Source organism: Tachyglossus aculeatus, unplaced genomic scaffold, assembly GCF_015852505.1.
Source record: "Tachyglossus aculeatus isolate mTacAcu1 unplaced genomic scaffold, mTacAcu1.pri scaffold_101_arrow_ctg1, whole genome shotgun sequence".
Lineage (NCBI taxonomy): Eukaryota > Metazoa > Chordata > Mammalia > Monotremata > Tachyglossidae > Tachyglossus > Tachyglossus aculeatus.
This window is the reverse complement of record NW_024044842.1, coordinates 700,432-724,171: the sequence shown is the minus strand read 5'-3', so window position 1 is coordinate 724,171 and position 23,740 is coordinate 700,432. Positions and strand designations below refer to the sequence as shown.

The 23,740-nt window shown below is 49.8% G+C and overlaps 1 protein-coding gene across 1 annotated transcript in view; it reads left to right on the top strand.

Moving 5' to 3' along the window:
- RXRB (retinoid X receptor beta) overlaps positions 1 to 23,740 on the top strand; it is a 56,344-nt gene that overhangs the window by 28,137 nt on the left and 4,467 nt on the right. Inside the window, 4 exon segments of the mRNA XM_038742188.1 lie at positions 4,076 to 4,205; positions 8,366 to 8,498; positions 14,642 to 14,733; positions 22,387 to 22,492. Coding sequence (XP_038598116.1) covers positions 4,076 to 4,205; positions 8,366 to 8,498; positions 14,642 to 14,733; positions 22,387 to 22,492 — 461 coding nt within the window.

The window sequence follows — 23,740 nt, the reverse complement described above, 5'->3', positions numbered from 1 at the left end:
GTAGTAACGATGGCATTTATTAAGCGCTTACTATTCATTCAATCATTTATTGAGCGCTTACTATGTGCAGAGCAATGTACTATTCATTCATTCATAGGGATAATAGTAATAATAGTAATGATGGCATTTGTTAAGTGCTTACTGTTCATTCATTCATTCAATCATATTGAGCACTTAATATGTGCAGAGCAATGTACTGTCCATTCATTCATTCACAGAGATAATAGTGATAATAGTAACGATGGCATTTATGAAGCGCTTACTATTCATTCATTCATTCACAGAGATAATAGTAATAGTAGTAATGATGGCATTTATTGTGCTTACTATTCATTCATTCATTCAATCGTATTTATTGAGCGCTTACTCTGTCCAGAGCAATGTACTGTCCATTCATTCGTTCATTCACAGAGATGGTAGTAATAATAGTAACGATGGCATTTATTAAGTGCTTACTATTCATTCATTCACAGAGATAATAGTAACGATGGCATTTATTAAGCGCTTACTATTCATTCATTCATTCACAGAGATAATAGTAATGATGGCATTTATTAAGCGCTTACTATTCATTCAATCATCTATTGAGCGCTTACTGCATGCAGAGCAATGTACTATCCATTCATTCGTTCATTCACAGAGATAATAGTAATAGTAGTAATGATGGCATTTATTAAGCGCTTACTATTCATTCATTCATTCACAGAGATAATAGTAATAATAGTAATGATGGCATTTATTAAGCGCTTACTATTCATTCATTCATTCACAGAGATAATAGTAATAATAGTAATGATGGCATTTATTAAGCGCTTACTATTCATTCATTCAGTCAGTCATATTTTTTGAGCGCTTACTATGTGCAGAGCAATGTGCTATCCATTCATTCGTTCATTCACGGAGATAATAGTAACGATGGCATTTATTAAGCGCTTACTATTCATTCATTCATTCACAGAGATAATAGTAATAATAGTAACGATGGCATTTATGAAGCGCTTACTATTCATTCATTCATTCACAGGGATAATAGTAATGATGGCATTTATTAGGCGCTGACTATTCATTCATTCAGTCGTATTTATTGAGCGCTTACTATGTGCAGAGCAGTGTACTATCCATCCATTCATTCGTTCATTCACAGAGATAATAGTAATGGTAGTAACGATGGCATTTACTAAGTGCTTACTATTCATTCATTCACAGAGATAATAGTAATAGTAGTAATGATGGCATTTATTAAGCGCTTACTATTCATTCATTTAATCGTATTTATTGAGCACTTACTATGTGCAGAGCAGTGTACCTCCCCGGCGCTTAGCACAGTGCCCGGCACGTAGTAAGCGCTTAACAAGCGCCATCATTACTAATAGATCCCGGCCCCGCCAGCCGTCAGCTGGGTGACTTTGGGCGAGTCCCTTGGCTCCTCTGGGCCTCGGTTCCCTCATCTGTCAAATGGGGATGAAGACGGTGAGCCCCCCGGGGGACCACCCCATCACCCTGTAACCTCCCCGGCGCTTAGAACAGTGCCTGGCACGTAGTGAGCGCTTAATAAATGCCATCATCATTATTATCATTATTAAAACGGCGATGAAGACCGTGAGCCCCCCGTGGGACCACCCCATCACCCTGTAACCTCCCCGGCGCTTAGAACAGTGCCTGGCACGTAGTAAGCGCTTAATAAATGCCATCATCATCATTATTATTATTATTAAAACGGGGATGAAGACCGTGAGCCCCCCGTGGGCCCACCCGATCACCCTGTAACCTCCCCGGCGCTTAGAACAGTGCCTGGCATGTAGTGAGCGCTTAATAAATGCCATCATCATCATTATTATTATTATTATTAAAACGGCAATGAAGACCGTGAGCCCCCCGTGGGCCCACCCCATCACCCTGTAACCTCCCCGGCGCTTAGAACAGTACGTGGCACATAGTAAGCGCTTAATAAATGCCATCATCATCATTATTATTATTATTTTTAAGACTGGGATGAAGACCGTGAGCCCCCCGTGGGCCCACCCGATCACCCTGTAACCTCCCCGGCGCTTAGAACAGTGCCTGGCACGTAGTGAGCGCTTAATAAACGCCATCATCATCATCATTATTATTATTATTATTAAAACGGGGATGAAGACCGTGAGCCCCCCGTGGGCCCACCCGATCACCCTGTAACCTCCCCGGCGCTTAGAACAGCGCCTGGCACATAGCAAGCGCTTAATAAATGCCATCATCATCATTATTATTATTATTATTAAAGCGGGGATGAAGACCGTGAGCCCCCCGTGGGCCCACCCCATCACCCTGTAACCTCCCCGGCGCTTAGAACAGTGCCTGGCACGTAGTGAGCGCTTAATAAACGCCATCATCATCATTGTTATCATTATTGTTATTATTAAAATGGCTCACCGGCGCTTAGCACAGTGCCCGGCACGTAGTAAGCGCTTAACAAGCGCCATCATTATTAATAGATCCCGGCCCCGCCAGCCGTCAGCTGGGTGACTTTGGGGGAGTCCCTTGGCTCCTCTGGGCCTCAGTTCCCTCATCTGTCAAATGGGGATGAAGACGGGGAGCCCCCCGGGGGACCACCCCATCACCCTGTAACCTCCCCGGCGCTTAGAACAGAGCCTGGCACGTAGTGAGCGCTTAATAAACGCCATCATCATCATCATTATTATTATTATTATTAAAACTGGGATGAAGACCGTGAGCCCCCCGTGGGACCACCCCATCACCCTGTAACCTCCCCGGCGCTTAGAACAGTGCCTGGCACGTAGTAAGCGCTTAATAAATGCCATCATCATCATTATTATTATTATTAAAACGGGGATGAAGACCGTGAGCCCCCCGTGGGCCCACCCGATCACCCTGTAACCTCCCCGGCGCTTAGAACAGTGCCTGGCATGTAGTAAGCGCTTAATAAATGCCATCATCATCATTATTATTATTATTATTAAAACGGCAATGAAGACCGTGAGCCCCCCGTGGGCCCACCCCATCACCCTGTAACCTCCCCGGCGCTTAGAACAGTACGTGGCACATAGTAAGCGCTTAATAAATGCCATCATCATCATTATTATTATTATTTTTAAGACTGGGATGAAGACCGTGAGCCCCCCGTGGGCCCACCCGATCACCCTGTAACCTCCCCGGCGCTTAGAACAGTGCCTGGCACGTAGTGAGCGCTTAATAAACGCCATCATCATCATCATTATTATTATTATTATTAAAACGGGGATGAAGACCGTGAGCCCCCCGTGGGCCCACCCGATCACCCTGCAACCTCCCCGGCGCTTAGAACAGTGCCTGGCACATAGTAAGCGCTTAATAAATGCCATCATCATCATTATTATTATTATTATTAAAGCGGGGATGAAGACCGTGAGCCCCCCGTGGGCCCACCCGATCACCCTGTAACCTCCCCGGCGCTTAGAACAGCGCCTGGCACATAGCAAGCGCTTAATAAATGCCATCATCATCATCGTCATCAGTATTATTATTATTATTAAAACGGCTCACCGGCGCTTAGCACAGTGCCCGGCACGTAGTAAGCGCTTAACAAGCGCCATCATTATTAATAGATCCCGGCCCCGCCAGCCGTCAGCTGGGTGACTTTGGGGGAGTCCCTTGGCTCCTCTGGGCCTCGGTTCCCTCATCTGTCAAATGGGGATGAAGACGGGGAGCCCCCCGGGGGACCACCCCATCACCCTGTAACCTCCCCGGCGCTTAGAACAGAGCCTGGCACGTAGTAAGCGCTTAATAAATGCCATCATCATCATCATTATTATTATTATTATTAAAACGGGGATGAAGACCGTGAGCCCCCCGGGGGACCACCCCATCACCCTGTAACCTCCCCGGCGCTTAGAACAGTGCCCGGCATGTAGTAAGCGCTTAATCAAAATGCCGTCGTTAATCATTAGAAGGGGGAGACGGACGACGGAAGGAAACCCGTGGATGGGTGTCTCCCGTCCCGTCCCCGTCCCCGTCCCGTCCGGTCGGTCCCCCCCCCCCCCCCCAACGTGACCCCCCCCCCCAAGGTGACGCCTCCTCCGGGCCGCCCTCCCGCCCGCAGCCCAACGACCCGGTGACGAACATCTGCCAGGCGGCCGACAAGCAGCTGTTCACCCTGGTGGAGTGGGCTAAGCGCATCCCGCACTTCTCCTCCCTCCCGCTGGACGACCAGGTCATCCTGCTCCGCGCCGGTCAGTCACCCCCCCCGCGCGCGACCCCTGACCTCCCCGTGACCCCTGCCCTCACCCCTTTGACCCTTGACCCCCCCGGAGAGGGGCTCCGTCCCGACCCCGCGGTGGGCCCTGTGACCTCCCCTCGCCCTCCCTTCTGACCTTTGACCCCCGGAGACGACCTCCATCCCGACCCCGGGATGGTCCGTGTGACCTCCCCTCATCCTCCCGTCTGACCCTTGACCCCCGGGGGCGGCCTCCGTCCCGACCCCGGGGTGGCCCGTGTGACCTCCCCGTGACCACTGCCCTCGTCCCGCATCCTTTTGACCCTTGACCCCCCGAGACGACCTCCGTCCCGACGCTGGGATGGGCCGTGTGACCTCCCTTCGCCCTCCCTTCTGACCTTTGACCCCCGGAGGTGACCTCCCTCCCGACCCTAGGGTGGTCCGTGTGACCTCCCCTCATCCTCCCTTCTGACCCTTGACCCCCGGAGACGGCCTCCGTCCTTCCCCCGGGATGGTCCGTGACCTCCCCGTGACCCCAGCCCTCATCCCTTTGACCCTTGACCCCCCCCGGAGAGGGGCTCCGTCCCGACCCCGCGGTGGGCCCTGTGACCTCCCCTCGCCCTCCCTTCTGACCTTTGACCCCCGGAGATGACCTCCCTCCCGACCCCGGGATGGTCCGTGTGACCTCCCCTCATCCTCCCTTCTGACCCTTGACCCCCTGAGACGGCCTCCGTCCCGACCCTGGGATGGTCCACATGACCTCCCCGTGACCCCTGCCCTCATCCCTTTGACCCTTGACCCCCGGAGAGGGGCTCCGTCCCGACCCCGGGTTGGGCCATGTGGCCTCCCCTTGCCCACCCTTTTGACCTTTGACCCCCGGAGATGACCTCCCTCCCGAACCCGGGATGGTCCGTGTGACCTCCCCTCATCCTCCCTTCTGACCCTTGACCCCCAGCGATGGCCTCCGTCCCGACCCCGGGGTGGCCCCTGTGACCTCCCAGTGACCCCTGCCCTCGTCCCACATCCTTTTGACCCTTGACCCCCTGAGACGACCTCTGTCCCGACGCTGGGGTGGTCCGTGTGACCTCCTGTCGCCCTCCCTTTTGACCTTTGACCCCCAGAGACCACCTCCCTCCCGACCCTGGGATGGTCTGTGTGACCTCCCCGTGACCCTCCCCGTCTGACCCTTGACCCCCGGAGACGGCCTCCGTCCCGACCCCGGGGTGGTCCACGTGACCTCCCCGTGACTCCTGCCTCGTCCCTTTGACCCTTGACCCCCAGAGACGGCCTCCGTCCCGACCCCGGGGTGGTCCATGTGACCTCCCCTCGCCCTCCCTTTTGACCTTTGACCCCCAGAGACCACCTCCGTCCCGACCCCGGGTTGGGCCGTGTGACTTCCCCTCGCCCTCCCTTCTGACCTTTGACCCCCGGAGACGACCTCCCTCCCGACCCCAGGATGGTCCGTGTGACCTCCCCTCGCCCTCCCTTCTGACCTTTGACCCCCGGAGACGTCCTCCCTCCCGCCCCCGGGATGGTCCGCGTGACCTCCCCGTGACCCCTGCCCTCGTCCCTTTGACCCCTGACCCCCCCACCCCCAGAGACCGCCTCCGTCCCGACCCCGGGTTGGGCCGTGTGGCCTCCCCTCGCCCTCCCTTCTGACCTTTGACCCCCGTCCTGACCCTGGCGTGGTCCATGTGACCTCCCCGCGACCCCTGCCCCACCCCTGGGGATTCTCCCTTCTGACCCTTGACCCCCCCGAGACCCCAGGATGGTCCTTGTGACCTGCCCTTGACCTTCCCCTCCAGGCTGGTGACTCTCCCGTCTGACCTTTGACCCCCTGGGGATGACCCCCCTCCCCTCCTCCTCGCTTTTGACCTTTGACCCCCAGAGGCGACCTCCCTCCCGACCCTAGGATGGTCCGTGCGACCTCCCCGTGACCCTTGACCCCCGGAGCCGACCTCCGTCCCGACCCCGGATGGTCTGTGTGACCCCTCCCCCCATATAGAGACGGTCCCTACCCGACAGCGGGCTCATTCATTCATTCAGTCGTATTTATTGAGCGCTTCCTGTGTGCAGAGCACTGTACTAAGCGCTTGGGAAGGCCAAGTGGGCAACACCTAGAGACGTCCAGAGACAACAAAATAATAATAATTATACTTATTATTATAATCATAAGTATAATCGTAATTTATATTCTATAATTATGATATACAATAGTATAATCATTATGATCATATAATATCACATAATATGATATAATTGCATACTAATTTAATAATATAATAATTTTATAGTTAAATGATATATAATGCTATATAATTATATGACGACTTTATAATATGATGTTATGTGATATTACATAATCATGTAGTTATATAATAATTATAGATGGTGATAACTATGATCTATAATTATATTTATGATCATAATTACAAATATATTTTTTACAAATGATTATAACAGTAATAATCGATCATGAAATATTACTTAATATATAATCATATGATAATTTCATAATAGTATCACGTTATGTGATATTACATAATCATGTGATTATATAATAATCATAGATGATAATAACTATGATTTATAATTATATTTATAATCATACTAACAAATATAATCGCATCGCAAATAATTATAACAGCAATGATCGATTATGAAATATTATATAATATATAATTATATAATAATTTTATAATGGTATGATGTTATGTGATATTACATAATCATGTAATTATATAATAATCATAGATGATAACTGATTTGCAATTATATTTATAATCATAATTACAAATATAATTATATTACAAATGATTATAACAGTAATGATAGATTATGAAATATTATACAATATATAATCATATAATAATTTTATGGTAATATGATGTTATGTGATATTACATAATCATGTAATTATGTAATGATCGTAGATGATAACTGTGATTTCTAATTATATTTATAATCATAATTACAAATATAATTACATTACAAATGATTATAACAGTAATAGATTATGAAATATTATACAATATATAATTATATAATAATTTTATGATAATACGATGTCATGTGATATTACATAATCGTGTAATTATGTAATGATCATAGATGATAGCTGTGATTTATAATTATATTTATAATCGTAATTACAAATATAATTATATTACAAATGATTATAACAGTAATAGATTACGAAATATTACACAATATATAATTATATAATAATTTTATAATATGATGTTACGTGATATTACATAATCATGCAATTGCATAATAATCATAGATGATAACTGCGATTTATAATTATATTTATAATCATAGCTACAAATATAATCATATTACAAATGATTATAACAGTAAAAATCGATCATGAAATATCATATAATATATGATAATTTTATAATAATATATCATGTAACACTGCGTAATTATGTAGTAATTTTAAAACCACGTGATATTATGTAGTGTTATAGAATTACGTAATATATAATTATGTAATTAATTATATAATAATGATGTGTGATAATAACTATGATTTATAATTATATTCACGATTATAATTACAAATATAATAATAATAATAATAATAATAATAATAGGCATTTGTTAAGCGCTGACTCTGTGCCAAGCACTGCATTATGTAATATTGTATAATTATGTAATCGTATGATAATTATGTATGCTAATAGCTATGACTTATAATTATATTTATGATTATAACTGCAAATATAATTATATTATAAATAATAATAATAATAATAACAATTGGCATTTGTTAAGCGCTGACTCTGTGCCAAGCACTGCATTATGTAATATTATATAATTATGTAATATAATAGCTGTGATTTATAATTACACTTATGATTATAACTACAAATATAATTATATTATAAATAATAATAATAATAATAATAACTGGCATTTGCTAAGCGCTGACTCTGTGCCAAGCACTGTTCTAAGCGCCGGGGAGGGACGCAGGGCGACCGGGTCGGCCCCCCCGGGGGCGGCTCCCCATTTTCCGGATGAGGTCACCGAGGCCCGCCCAAGAGGTCACGCAGCAGGCGCGTGGCGGAGTGGGGGATTCGAACCCGCGACGGAGCGTATTAATGGGCTAAATGAGTGCCAATAAAAGGAAATATTTTAACCCTTCGGCCCCCTTTCCTCCCTCCCCAGGCTGGAACGAGCTACTGATCGCCTCCTTCTCCCACCGCTCCATCGCCGTCAACGACGGGATCCTCCTGGCCACCGGCCTGCACGTCCACCGCAACTCGGCCCACTCCGCCGGCGTGGGCGCCATCTTCGACCGGTCCGTGGGGGGCTGGGGGAGACGCCCCCCGTCCCCCCGTCCCCGCCGCGTGACCCCGGCCCGGTCACTTCCCTTCCCCGGGCCTCGGTTCCCTCCCCCGCCGTCCGACGGGGGCGAGGCCCGGCGGCCGGGCGTCCTCCCCGTTACGGCCCGTGATGATAACGGGAATGGCATTTTGATGATGATGATGATCATTATTATTATTATTATTATTATTATTATTATTATTATTATTATTATTAATATTATTATTATTATTATTAATGATAATAATGTATTTCTTAAGCACTTAAATAATAATAATAATAATAGTGTTTATTAAGCGCTTACTACATTTTGATTAATAATAATAATAACAATAATAATAATAGTGGCATTTATTAAGCGCTTAATAATAATAATAATAGTATTAATAATAACAACAACAATGATAATATCAATAATGCATTTATTAAGCGCTTAAATAATAATAATAATAATAGTGTTTATTAAGCGCGTACTACATTTTGATTAATAATAATAATAATAATAATAATGGCATTTATTAAGCGCTTAATAATAATAATAATAGTATTGATAATAACAACAATAATAATATTAATAATGCACTTATTAAGCGCTTAAATAATAATAATAATAATAATAGTGTTTATTAAGCGCTTACTGCATTTTGATTAATAATAATAATAACAATAATAATAATGGCATTTATTAAGCGCTTAATAATAATAATAGTGTTGATAATAACAACAACAATAATAATATTCATAATGCATTTATTAAGTGCTTAAATAATAATAATAATAATAGTGTTTATTAAGCGCGTACTACATTTTGATTAATAATAATAACAATAATAATAATAATGGCATTTATTAAGCGCTTAATGATAATAATAGTATTGATAATAACAACAACAACAATAATAATATTAATAATGCATTTATTAAGCGCTTAGATGATAATAATAATAATAATAGTGTTTATTAAGCACTTACTGCATTTTGATTAATAATAATAATAATAACAATAATAATAATAATGGCATTTATTAAGCGCTTAATAATAATAATAGTATTGATAATAACAACAACAACAATAATAATATTAATAATGCATTTATTAAGCGCTTAGATAATAATAATAATAATAATAGTGTTTATTAAGCGCTTACTGCATTTTGATTAATAATAATAATAATAATAATGATGATGGCATTTATTAAGTGCTTAATAATAATAGTAATAGTATCGATAATAACAACAACAATAATAATATTAATAATGCATTTATTAAGCGCTTAAATAAGAATAATAATAATAATAGTGTTAAGCGCTTACTGCATTTTGATTAATAATAATAACAATAATAATAATAATAATAATAAGGGCATTTATTAAGCGCTTAATAATAATAATGATAGTATTAATAATAACAACAACAATAATAATAATAATGCATTTATTAAGCGCTTAAATAATAATAATAGTGTTTATTAAGCGCTTACTACATTTTGATTAATAATAATAATAATAACAATAATAATAATAATGGCATCTATTAAGCACTTAATAATAATAATAGTATTAATAATAACAACAACAATAATAATATCAATAATGCATTTATTAAGCGCTTAAATAATAATAATAATAATAGTGTTTATTAAGCGCTTACTACATTTTGATTAATAATAATAATAACAATAATAATAATAATGGCATTTATTAAGCGCTTAATAATAATAATAATAGTATTAATAATAACAACAACAATAATAATATTAATAATGCATTTATTAAGCACTTAAATAATAATAATAGTGTTTATTAAGCGCTTACTACAGTTTGATTAATAATAATAATAACAATAATAATAATAATGGCATTTATTAAGCGCTTAATAATAATAATAATAGTATTAATAATAACAACAACAATAATAATATTAATAATGCATTTATTAAGTGCTTAAATAATAATAATAATAATAGTGTTTATTAAGCGCTTACTACATTTTGATTAATAATAATAATAACAATAATAATAATAATGGCATTTATTAAGCGCTTAATAATAATAATAATAGCATTAATAATAACAATAATAATATTAATAATGCATTTATTAAGCACTTAAATAATAATAATAGTGTTTATTAAGCGCTTACTACATTTTGATTAATAATAATAAGAATAACAATAATAATAATAATAATAATGACATTTATTAAGCGCTTAATAATAATAATAATAATAATAGTATTAAGCACTTACCATGTGCCAAGCACTGTTCTAAGCGCCGGGGAGGTTGCAAGGGGATCAGGTTGTCCCCCGGGGGGCTCGCGGTCTTCGTCCCCATTTTACAGATGAGGGAACTGAGGCCCAGGGAAGGGAAGTGACTGGCCCAAAGTCACCCAGCGGATAATTGGCGGAGCCGGGATTTGAACCCACGACCTCGGACTCCAAAGCCCGGGCTCTTCCCACTGAGCCGCGCTGCTTCTCCAATTAAGCGCTTACTACGTGCCGGGCACTGTTCTGAGCGCCGGGGAGGTGACGAGGCCGTCGGGCTGTCGCACGGGGGACTCGCGGTCTTCATCCCCATTTGACAGATGAGGGAACTGAGGCCCAGAGAATAATAATAATAATAATGATGGTATTTGTGAAGCGCTTACTACGTGCCGAGCACTGTTCTAAGCGCCGGGGAGGTGACAAGGTGATGAGGTTGTCCCCCGTGGGGCTCACGGTCTTCATCCCCATTTGACAGATGAGGTCACTGAGGCCCGGAGAATAATAATCGTGATGGTATTTGTTAATAATAATAATAATGATAATGATGATGGTATTTGTTAAGCGCTTACTGTGTGCCGAGCACTGTTCTAAGCGCCGGGGAGGTGACAAGGTGAGGAGGTTGTCCCCCGTGGGGCTCACGGTCTTCATCCCCATTTGACAGATGAGGGAACTGAGGCCCGGAGAATAATAATCATGATGGTATTTGTTAATAATAATAATAATAGTAATAATGATGGTATTTGTTAAGCGCTTACTATGTGCCGAGCACTGTTCTAAGCGCTGGGGAGGTGACAAGGCCGTCGGGTTGTCGCACGGGGGGCTCACGGTCTTCATCCCCATTTGACAGATGAGGGAACTGAGGCTCGGAGAATAATAATCATGATGGTATTTGTTAATAATAATAATAATGATAATGATGATGGTATTTGTTAAGCGCTTACTATGTGCCGAGCACTGTTCTAAGCGCTGGGGAGGTGACAAGGCCGTCGGGTTGTCGCACGGGGGGCTCACGGTCTTCATCCCCATTTGACAGATGAGGGAACTGAGGCTCGGAGAATAATAATCATGATGGTATTTGTTAATAATAATAATAATGATAATGATGATGGTATTTGTTAAGCGCTTACTATGTGCCGAGCACTGTTCTAAGCGCCGGGGAGGTGACAAGGTGATGAGGTTGTCCCCCGTGGGGCTCAGGGTCTTCATCCCCATTTGACAGATGAGGGAACTGAGGCCCGGAGAATAATAATCATGATAGTATTTGTTAATAATAATAGTAATAGTAATAATGATGGTATTTGTTAAGCGCTTACTATGTGCCGAGCACTGTTCTGAGCGCCGGGGAGGTGACAAGGTGATGAGGTTGTCCCCCGTGGGGCTCACGGTCTTCATCCCCATTTGACAGATGAGGGAACTGAGGCTCGGAGAATAATAATCATGATGGTATTTGTTAATAATAATAATAATGATAATGATGATGGTATTTGTGAAGCGCTTACTATGTGCCGAGCACTGTTCTAAGCGCCGGGGAGGTGACAAGGTGATGAGGTTGTCCCCCGTGGGGCTCACGGTCTTCATCCCCATTTGACAGATGAGGGAACTGAGGCTCGGAGAATAATAATCATGATGGTATTTGTTAATAATAATAATAATAGTAATAATGATGGTATTTGTTAAGCGCTTACTGTGTGCCGAGCACTGTTCTAAGCGCCGGGGAGGTGACAAGGTGATGAGGTTGTCCCCCGTGGGGCTCACGGTCTTCATCCCCATTTGACAGATGAGGGAACTGAGGCTCGGAGAATAATAATCGTGATGGTATTTGTTAATAATAATAATAATGATAATGATGATGGTATTTGCTAAGCGCTTACTATGTGCCGAGCACTGTTCTAAGCGCCGGGGAGGTGACGAGGTGATGAGGTTGTCCCCCGTGGGGCTCACGGTCTTCATCCCCATTTGACAGATGAGGGAACTGAGGCCCGGAGAATAATAATCATGATGGTATTTGTTAATAATAATAATAATAATAATAATAATGGTATTTGTGAAGCGCTTACTATGTGCCGAGCACTGTTCTAAGCGCTGGGGAGGTGACAAGGCCGTCGGGTTGTCGCACGGGGGGCTCACGGTCTTCATCCCCATTTGACAGATGAGGGAACTGAGGCTCGGAGAATAATAATCATGATGGTATTTGTTAATAATAATAATAGTGATAATGATGATGGTATTTGTTAAGCGCTTACTATGTGCCGAGCACTGTTCTAAGCGCTGGGGAGGTGACAAGGCCGTCGGGTTGTCGCACGGGGGGCTCACGGTCTTCATCCCCATTTGACAGATGAGGGAACTGAGGCTCGGAGAATAATAATCATGATGGTATTTGTTAATAATAATAATAATGATAATGATGATGGTATTTGTTAAGCGCTTACTATGTGCCGAGCACTGTTCTAAGCGCCGGGGAGGTGACAAGGTGATGAGGTTGTCCCCCGTGGGGCTCAGGGTCTTCATCCCCATTTGACAGATGAGGGAACTGAGGCCCGGAGAATAATAATCATGATAGTATTTGTTAATAATAATAGTAATAGTAATAATGATGGTATTTGTTAAGCGCTTACTATGTGCCGAGCACTGTTCTGAGCGCCGGGGAGGTGACAAGGTGATGAGGTTGTCCCCCGTGGGGCTCACGGTCTTCATCCCCATTTGACAGATGAGGGAACTGAGGCCCGGAGAATAATAATCATGATGGTATTTGTTAATAATAATAATAATGATAATGATGATGGTATTTGTGAAGCGCTTACTATGTGCCGAGCACTGTTCTAAGCGCCGAGGAGGTGACAAGGTGATGAGGTTGTCCCCCGTGGGGCTCAGGGTCTTCATCCCCATTTGACAGATGAGGGAACTGAGGCCCGGAGAATAATAATCATGATGGTATTTGTTAATAATAATAATAATGATAATGATGATGGTATTTGTGAAGCGCTTACTATGTGCCGAGCACTGTTCTAAGCGCTGGGGAGGTGACAAGGCCGTCGGGTTGTCGCACGGGGGGCTCACGGTCTTCATCCCCATTTGACAGATGAGGGAACTGAGGCCCGGAGAATAATAATCATGATGGTATTTGTTAATAATAATAATAAAGATGGTATTTTTTAAGTGCTTACTATGTGCCGAGCACTGTTCTAAGCGCCGGGGAGGTGACAAGGTGATGGGGTTGTCCCCCGTGGGGCTCATGGTCTTCATCCCCATTTGACAGATGAGGGAACTGAGGCACAGAAAATAACAATAATGATGGTATTAAGCGCTTACTATGTGCCGAGCACTGCTCTAAGCGCCGGGGAGGTGACAAGGTGAAGCAGCATGGCTCCGTGGAAAGAGCCCGGGCTTTGGAGCCAGAGGTCACGGGTTCAAATCCCGGCCCCGCCACTGGTCAGCTGGGTGACTTGGGGCAAGTCATTTCACTTCTCCGGGCCTCAGTGGCCTCACCTGGAAAATGGGGATGAAGACCGGGAGCCCCAAGTGGGACAACCCGATCGCCTTGTAACCTCCCCAGCGCTTGACACATAGTAAGCGCTTAATAAACGCCATTTTAAAAAAAAAAAAGGTGATGAGGCTGTCCCTCGGGGGGCTCACGGTCTTCACCCCCATTTTCCGGATGAGGGAGCCGAGGCCCAGGGAGGTGCAGCGGCTCGCCCAAAGTCGCACGGCTGACGGGTGGCGGAGCCGGGATTTGAACCCGCGACCTCGGACTCCAGAGCCCGGGGTCTTTGAGATGGGGGGGTGCGGGGGGTGTCCGTGACCCCGGGTGACCCCGCGGTGACCCCGCGGTGACCCCCGTGACCTCCCCATCCAGGGTGCTGACGGAACTGGTGTCCAAGATGCGGGACATGCGGATGGACAAGACGGAGCTGGGCTGCCTCAGGGCCATCATCCTCTTCAACCCCGGTGACCCCCTCTCGTCTCCCTCCGTCTCTCGTCTGTGTCTCTGCGGCGGTCTCTGCCTGTCTCTGGCTCTCTCTGCGTCTCTCGTCCGCGTCTCTGTCCTCTGTGTCTCTGCCTGTCTCGTCTGTGTCTCTGCCTATCTCTGTCTCTCGTCTGTGTCTCTGCGGCGGTCTCTGCCTGTCTCTGGCTCTCTCTGCGTCTCTCGTCCGCGTCTCTGCCTGTCTCTGTCTCTAGCCGTGTCTCTGCCTCTCTCGTCTGTGTCTCTGCCGTCCCGTGTCTCTCCCTGTGTCTCTGTCTCTCGGCCTCTCCCGTGTGTGTCTCTGCCTCCCCGTGTCTCTGTGTCGGTCTCTGCCTCTCTCTGCCTCTCTCTGCGTCTCCCGTCCGTGTCTCTGCCCGTCTCTGTCTCTCGCTCTGTCCTCTGTGTCTCTGCCTCTCTCGTCTGTGTCTCTGCCGTCCCGTGTCTCTGCCTATCTCCGTCTCTTTCCATCTCTCGTCTGTGTCTCTGCGTCGGTCTCTGCCTGTCTCTGGCTCTCTCTGCATCTCTCGTCCACGTCTCTGCCCGTCTCTGTCTCTAGCTCTGTCCTCTGTGTCTCTGCCTGTCTCGTCTGTGTCTCTGCCGTCCCGTGTCTCTGCCTATCTCCGTCTCTCGTCTGTGTCTCTGTGTCGGTCTCTGCCTCTCTCTGTCTCTCTGCGTCTCTCGTCCGTGTCTCTGCCCGTCTCTGTCTCTGTCCTCTTTGTCTCTGCTTCTCTCGTCTGTGTCTCTGCCGTCCCGTGTCTCTCCCCGTGTCTCTGTCTCTCGGCCTCTCTCGTCTGTGTCTCTGCCTCCCCGTGTCTCTGCGTCGGTCTCTGTCTCTCTCTGCGTCTCTCGTCCGCGTCTCTGCCCGTCTCTGTCCTCTGTGTCTCTACCACCACGTGTCTCTGCCTCTCTCTGTCTCTCTCTGCGTCTCTCGTCTGCGTCTCTGCCCGTCTCTGTCCTCTGTGTCTCTGCCACCACGTGTCTCTGCCTGTCTCTGTCTCTCGGCCTCTCTCGTCTGTGTCTCTGCCTCCCCGTGTCTCTGCGTCGGTCTCTGTCTCTCTCTGCGTCTCTCGTCCGCGTCTCTGCCCGTCTCTGTCCTCTGTGTCTCTGCCTCTCTCGTCTGTGTCTCTGCCTGTCTGTGTCTCTCGGCCTCTCTCGTCTGTGTCTCTGCCTCCCCGTGTCTCTGCGTCGGTCTCTTCCTCTCTCTGTCTCTCTCTGCGTCTCTCTTCCGTGTCTCTGCCCGTCTCTGTCTCTAGCTCTGTGTCTCTGCTTCCCTCGTCTTTGTCTCTGCCGTCCCGTGTCTCTGCCTGTCTCTGCCTGTCTCTCGGCCTCTCTCGTCTGTGTCTCTGCCACCCCGTGTCTCTGCGTCGGTCTCTGCCTCTCTCTGTCTCTCTCTGCATCTCTCGTCTGCGTCTCTGCCCATCTCTGTCTCTAGCTGTGTCTCTGCGTCTCTTGTCTGTGTCTCTGCCATCCCGTGTCTCTGCCTCTCGGCCTCCCCCGTGTGTGTCTCTGCCTCCCCGTGTCTCTGTGTCGGTCTCTGCCTCTCTCTGCCTCTCTCTGCGTCTCCCGTCCGTGTCTCTGCCCGTCTCTGTCTCTCGCTCTGTCCTCTGTGTCTCTGCCTCTCTCGTCTGTGTCTCTGCCGTCCCGTGTCTCTGCCTATCTCCGTCTCTCTCCGTCTCTCGTCTGTGTCTCTGCATCGGTCTCTGCCCGTCTCTGTCTCTAGCTCTGTGTCTCTGCCTCTCTTGTCTTTGTCTCTGCCGTCCCGTGTCTCTGCCTGTCTCTGTCTCTCGGCCTCTCTCGTCTGTGTCTCTGCCTCCCCGTGTCTCTGCATCGGTCTCTGCCTCTCTCTGCGTCTCTCGTCCGCCTCTCTGCCTGTCTCTGTCCTCTGTGTCTCTGCCTGTCTCGTCTGTGTCTCTGCCGTCCCGTGTCTCTGCCTATCTCCATCTCCCTCCGTCTCTCGTCTGTGTCTCTGCGTCGGTCTCTGCCTCCCTCTGTCTCTCTCTGCGTCTCTCCTCCGTGTCTCTGCCCATCTCTGTCTCTAGCTCTGTGTCTCTGCATCTCTCGTCTGTGTCTCTGCCTCCCCGTGTCTCTGCCCGTCTCTGCCTGTCTCTCGGCCTCTCTCGTCTGTGTCTCTGCCTCCCCGTGTCTCTGCGTCGGTCTCTGCCTCTCTCTGTCTCTCTCTACGTCTCTTGTCTGTGTCTCTGCGTCGGTTTCTGCCTGTCTCTGTCTCTCTCTGTGTCTCTCGTCCGCCCCTCTTGTCTGTGTCTCTGCCTGTCTCTGTCTCTCTGCTTCTCTCGTCTTTGTCTCTGCCATCCCGTGTCTCTGCCTGTCTCTGTCTCTCGGCCTCTCTCGTCTGTATCTCTGCCTCCCCGTGTCTCTGCATCAGGCTCTGCCTCTCTCTGTCTCTCTCTGCGTCTCTCGTCCATGTCTCTGCCCGTCTCTGTCTCTAGCTCTGTGTCTCTGCTTCTCTCGTCTGTGTCTCTGCCTCCCCGTGTCTCTGCCGTCCCGTGTCTCTGCCTCTCCGTCTCTCTCGTCTGTGTCTCTGCCTCCCCGTGTCTCTGCGTCGGTCTCTGCCTCTCTCTGTCTCTCTCTGCGTCTCTCGTCCGTGTCTCTGCCCGTCTCTGTCTCTGTCCTCTTTGTCTCTGCTTCTCTCGTCTGTGTCTCTGCCATCCCGTGTCTCTCCCTGTGTCTCTGTCTCTCGGCCTCTCTCGTCTGTGTCTCTGCCTCCCCGTGTCTCTGCGTCGGTCTCTGTCTCTCTCTGCGTCTCTCGTCCGCGTCTCTGCCCGTCTCTGTCCTCTGTGTCTCTACCACCACGTGTCTCTGCCTCTCTCTGTCTCTCTCTGCGTCTCTCGTCCGCGTCTCTGCCCGTCTCTGTCCTCTGTGTCTCTGCCACCACGTGTCTCTGCCTGTCTCTGTCTCTCGGCCTCTCTCATCTGTGTCTCTGCCTCCCCGTGTCTCTGCATCGGTCTCTGCCTCTCTCTGTCTCTCTCTGTGTCTCTCATCCGTGTCTCTGCCCGTCTCTGTCCTCTGTGTCTCTGCCTCTCTCGTCTGTGTCTCTGCCTGTCTGTGTCTCTCGGCCTCTCTCGTCTGTGTCTCTGCCTCCCCGTGTCTCTGCGTTGGTCTCTGCCTCTCTCTGTCTCTCTCTGTGTCTCTCCTCCATGTCTCTGCCCGTCTTTGTCTCTAGCTCTGTCCTCCGTGTCTCTGCCTCTCTCGTCTGTGTCTCTGCGTCGGTCTCTTCCTCTCTCTGTCTCTCTCTGCGTCTCTCTTCCGTGTCTCTGCCCGTCTCTGTCTCTAGCTCTGTGTCTCTGCTTCTCTCGTCTTTGTCTCTGCCGTCCCGTGTCTCTGCCTGTCTCTGCCTGTCTCTCGGCCTCTCTCGTCTGTGTCTCTGCCACCCCGTGTCTCTGCGTCGGTCTCTGCCTCTCTCTGTCTCTCTCTGCATCTCTCGTCTGCGTCTCTGCCCATCTCTGTCTCTAGCTGTGTCTCTGCCTCTCTCGTCTGTGTCTCTGCCGTCCCGTGTCTCTCCCTGTGTCTCTGCCTCTCGGCCTCCCCCGTGTGTGTCTCTGCCTCCCCGTGTCTCTGTGTCGGTCTCTGCCTCTCTCTGCCTCTCTCTGCGTCTCCCGTCCGTGTCTCTGCCCGTCTCTGTCTCTTGCTCTGTCCTCTGTGTCTCTGCCTCTCTCGTCTGTGTCTCTGCCGTCCCGTGTCTCTGCCTATCTCCGTCTCTCTCCGTCTCTCGTCTGTGTCTCTGCGTCGGTCTCTGCCTCCCTCCGTCTCTCTCTGCGTCTCTCGTCCGTGTCTCTGCCTATCTCTGTCTCTAGCTCTGAGTCTCTGCTTCTCTTGTCTTTGTCTCTGCCTCCCCGTGTCTCTGCGTCGGTCTCTGCCTCTCTCTGTCTCTCTCTGCGTCTCCCGTCCGTGTCTCTGCCCGTCTCTGTCTCTAGCTCTGTCCTCTGTGTCTCTGCCTGTCTCGTCTGTGTCTCTGCCGTCCCGTGTCTCTGCCTATCTCCGTCTCTCTCTGTCCCAAGTCTGTGTCTCTGCGTCGGTCTCTGCCTTCCCTCCGTCTCTCTCTGCGTCTCTCCTCCGCATCTCTGCCCGTCTCTGTCTCTAGCTGTGTCTCTGCATCTCTCGTCTGTGTCTCTGCCTCCCCGTGTCTCTGCCTGTCTCAGCCTCTCTCTGCGTCTCCTGTCCCTGTCTCTGCCCGTCTCTGTCTCTCGCTCTGTCCTCTGTGTCTCTGCCTCTCCCGTCTGTGTCTCTGCCTCCCCACGTCTCTGCGTCAGTCTCTGCCTCTCTCTGTCTCTCTCTGCATCTCTCGTCCGTGTCTCTGCCCGTCTCTGTCTCTCGCTCTGTCCTCTGTGTCTCTGCCTCTCTCGTCTGTGTCTCTGCCGTCCCGTGTCTCTGCCTGTCTCTGTCTCTGCCTCTCTCGTCTGTGTCTCTGCCTCCCCGTGTCTCTGCGTCGGTCTCTGCCTCTCTCTGTCTCTCTCTGCATCTCTCGTCCGCATCTCTGCCCGTCTCTAGCTGTGTCTCTGCATCTCTCGTCTGTGTCTCTGCCTCCCCGTGTCTCTGCCTGTCTCAGCCTCTCTCTGCGTCTCCTGTCCCTGTCTCTGCCCGTCTCTGTCTCTCGCTCTGTCCTCTGTGTCTCTGCCTCTCCCGTCTGTGTCTCTGCCTCCCCACGTCTCTGCGTCAGTCTCTGCCTCTCTCTGTCTCTCTCGGCATCTCTCGTCCGTGTCTCTGCCCGTCTCTGTCTCTCGCTCTGTCCTCTGTGTCTCTGCCTCTCTCGTCTGTGTCTCTGCCGTCCCGTGTCTCTGCCTGTCTCTGTCTCTGCCTCTCTCGTCTGTGTCTCTGCCTCCCCGTGTCTCTGCGTCGGTCTCTGCCTCTCTCTGTCTCTCTCTGCATCTCTCGTCCGCATCTCTGCCCGTCTCTAGCTGTGTCTCTGCATCTCTCGTCTGTGTCTCTGCCTCCCCGTGTCTCTGCCTGTCTCAGCCTCTCTCTGCGTCTCCTGTCCCTGTCTCTGCCCGTCTCTGTCTCTCGCTCTGTCCTCTGTGTCTCTGCCTCTCCCGTCTGTGTCTCTGCCTCCCCACGTCTCTGCGTCAGTCTCTGCCTCTCTCTGTCTCTCTCTGCATCTCTCGTCCGTGTCTCTGCCCGTCTCTGTCTCTCGCTCTGTCCTCTGTGTCTCTGCCTCTCTCGTCTGTGTCTCTGCCGTCCCGTGTCTCTGCCTGTCTCTGTCTCTGCCTCTCTCGTCTGTGTCTCTGCCTCCCCGTGTCTCTGCGTCGGTCTCTGCCTCTCTCTGTCTCTCTCTGCATCTCTCGTCCGCATCTCTGCCCGTCTCTGTCTCTAGCTGTGTCTCTGCCTCTCTCGTCTGTGTCTCTGCCTCCCCGTGTCTCTGCGTCAGTCTCTGCCTCTCTCTGTCTCTCTCTGCATCTCTCGTCTGTGTCTCTGCCTCCCCGTGTCTCTGCCTGTCTCTGTCTCTCGGCCTCTGTCGTCTCTGCCTCCCTGTGTCTCTGCGGCGATCTCTGCCTCTCTCGTCTGTGTCTCTGCCTCCCCGTGTCTCTGTCTCTCGGCCTCTCTCGTCTGTGTCTCTGCCTCCCCGTGTCTCTGCGTCGGTCTCTGCCTCTCTTGTCTGTGTCCCTGCCTGTCTCTGTCTCTCGGCCTCTCTCGTCTCTGTCTCTGCCTCCCCGTGTCTCTGCGTCGGTCTCTGCCTCTCTCTGCCTCTCTCTGCGTCTCCCGTCCGTGTCTCTGCCCGTCCCTGTCTCTCGCTCTGTCCTCTGTGTCTCTGCCTCTCTCGTCTGTGTCTCTGCCATCCCGTGTCTCTGCCTATCTCTGTCTCTCTCGTCTGTGTCTCTGCCTCCCCGGGTCTCTGTGTCGGGCTCTGCTTCTCTCGTCTGTGTCCCTGCCTGTCTCTGTGTCTCTGTCTCTCTCGTCTGTGTCTCTGCGTCGGTCTCTGCCTGTCTCTGTCTCTCTCGTCCGTGTCTCTGCCTCCCTCGGCTGTGTCTCTGCCTCCCCATGTCTCAGCCTGTCTTTGTCTCTCGGCCTCCCCGTGTCTCTGCGTCGGTTTCTGCCTCTCTCGGTCTCTCTGCTTCTCTCGTCTGCGTCTCTGCCGTCCCGTGTCTCTGTCTCTGCCTCCGCCCAGCCCCCCGACCCCTCCGCCCGCCCCCCGACCCCTCCTCCCACCCCCCTGACCCCTCCGTCCGCCCCCCGACCCCTCCGGTCACCCTCCGACCCCTCCATCCACCCCCGACCCCTCCGGTCACCCCCCGACCCCTCCATCCACCCTCAGACCCCTCCGTCTGCCCCCTGACCCCTCCGTCCGCCCCCAGACCCCTCCGCCCACTCCCCGACCCCTCTGCCCGCCCCCCGACCCCTCCGGTCACCCTCTGACCCCTCCGTCCGCCTCCAGACCCCTCCGATCACCTCCCGACCCCTCCATCCACCCCCCAGACCCTTCCGGCTGCCAAACTCTGACCAGCCCCTCCGTCTGCCCCCCGACCCCTCCAACCACCCTCAGACCCCTCCGTCTGCCCCCTGACCCCTCCATCCGCCCCCCGACCCCTCCGTCCGCCCCCCGACCCCTCCGGTCACCCTCCGACCCCTCCATCCACCCCCGACCCCTCCGGTCACCCCCCGACCCCTCCATCCACCCTCAGACCCCTCCATCTGCCCCCCGACCCCTCCAACCGCCCTCAGACCCCTCCGTCTGCCCCCTGACCCCTCCATCCGCCCCCCGACCCCTCCGTCCTCCCTCCGACCCCTCCGCCCACCCCCCGGCCCCTCCGTCCACCCTCAGACCCCTCCGTCTGCCCCCTGACCCCTCCATCCTCCCCCCAGTGCCTCTGGTCACCCCCCGACCCCTCTATCCGCCCCCAGACCCCTCCGCCCACCCTCCGACCCCTCCGGTCACCCACCGACCCTTCCATCCGCCCTCAGACCCCTCCGTCTTCCCCCTGACCCCTCCATCCGCCCCCCCGACGCCTCCGGTCACCCCCCGACCCCTCTATCCGCCCCCAGACCCCTCCGCCCACCCCCCTGACCCCTCCGCCCACCCCCCGACCCCTCCGGTCACCCCCTGACCCCTCCGTCCACCCCCAGACCCCTCCGATCACCTCCCGACCCCTCCATCCACCCCACCGACCCTTCCGGCGGCCAACCTCCGACCCCTCCGTCTACCCCCCGGCCCCTCTGTCCACCCCCTGACCCCTCCATCCGCCCCCCGACGCCTCCGGTCACCCCCCGACGCCTCCGTCCTCCCCCCAGACCCCTCCTCCCACCCCCCCAACCCCTCTGTCCACCCTCTGACCCCTCCATCTGCCCTCTGACCCCTCCATCCGCCCCCCGACACCTCTGGTCACCCCCCGACCCCTCTAACCGCCCCCAGACCCCTCGGCCCACCCCCCTGACCCCTCCGCCCACCCTCCGACCCCTCCGGTCACCCTCTCACCCCTCCGTCCGCCCCCCCGGCCCCTCCGGTCACACTCCGACCCCTCCATCCACCCCCAGACCCCTCCGTCCACCCTCCGACCCCTCCACCTGCCCTCAGACGTCTCCGGTCACCCCCCGACCCCTCCGTCCGCCCCCAGGCCCCCTCCGCCCGCCCCCCGACCCCTCCGGGCCACCCCAGCTGACCCCCGGACCCCGCGTCCCCCCCTTTGCAGACGCCAAGGGCCTGTCGAACGGGAGCGAGGTGGAACAGCTGCGGGAGAAGGTCTACGCCTCGCTCGAGGCCTACTGCAAGCAGCGCTACCCCGACCAGCAGGGACGGTGAGCTGGGGGGGACCCCCGAGTCCTGGGGTGGGCCGCCACGGGGCCGGGGGGACCCCGGAAATCCGGGGACGCCCTCCTCTTCCTCCTCCTCCTCCGCCCTTCCCCTCTCCGGGCCTCAGTTTCCTCCTCTGGGGGACCGGGTCTGCCCCGGGCCTTGGGTCGGCGTTCGGCCGATACCGTCATCGGAGCGAGATTAAGGTCGGTATTAATCTTGACGTTAATCAAAAGGGCTTTGCACGTGGTAAGCGCTCAATACGTTTATTATTATATAATATATTGTTACATATTAATTATTAATATTAATCATACTATCATATTATTATAATAGTGTTGGTATTAAGCGCCTACTACTACTACTACTAATAATGTTGGTCTATGTTCCCCTTCCTTCCTCTCCCCCTCGTCCCCCTCTCCATCCCCCACATCTTACCTCCTTCCCTTCCCCACAGCACCTGTATATATGTAGATATGTTTGTACATATTTATTACTCTTTTTATTTATTCATTTTACTTGTACCTATCTATTCTATTTATTTTATTTTGTTAGTATGTTTGGTTTTGTTCTCTGTCTCCCCCTTTTAGACTGTGAGCCCACTGTTGGGTAGGGACCGTCTCTATGTGTTGCCAATTTGTACTTCCCAAGCGCTTAGTACAGTGCTCTGCACACAGTAAGCGCTCAATAAATACGATTGATTGATTGATTGATTGATTATAATAATAGAATACACAATAGTAGAATACTATTATATGATATACATTATACAGAATCCAATCTAATATGATATAGTACAACGTAGTGTGATGTAAGTGCTCAATACATGCCATTACTATTATAATAATAGAATACACGATAGTAGAATACTATTATATGATATATGTTATACAGAATCCAATCTACTATGATATAGTACAACAGTGTGATGTAAGCGCTCAATAAATGCCATTATTATTATAATAATAGAATACACGTTAGTAGAATACTATTATATGATCTACGCTATACAGAATCCAATCTAATATAGTACAACATAGTGTGATGTAAGCGCTCCATAAATGCCATTATTATTATAATAATAGAATACACAATAGTAGAATACTATTATATGATATACATTATACAGAATCCAATCTAATATGATATAGTACAACGTAGTGTGATGTAAGTGCTCAATAAATGCCATTACTATTATAATAATCGAATACACGATAGTAGAATACTATTATATGATATGTTATACAGAATCC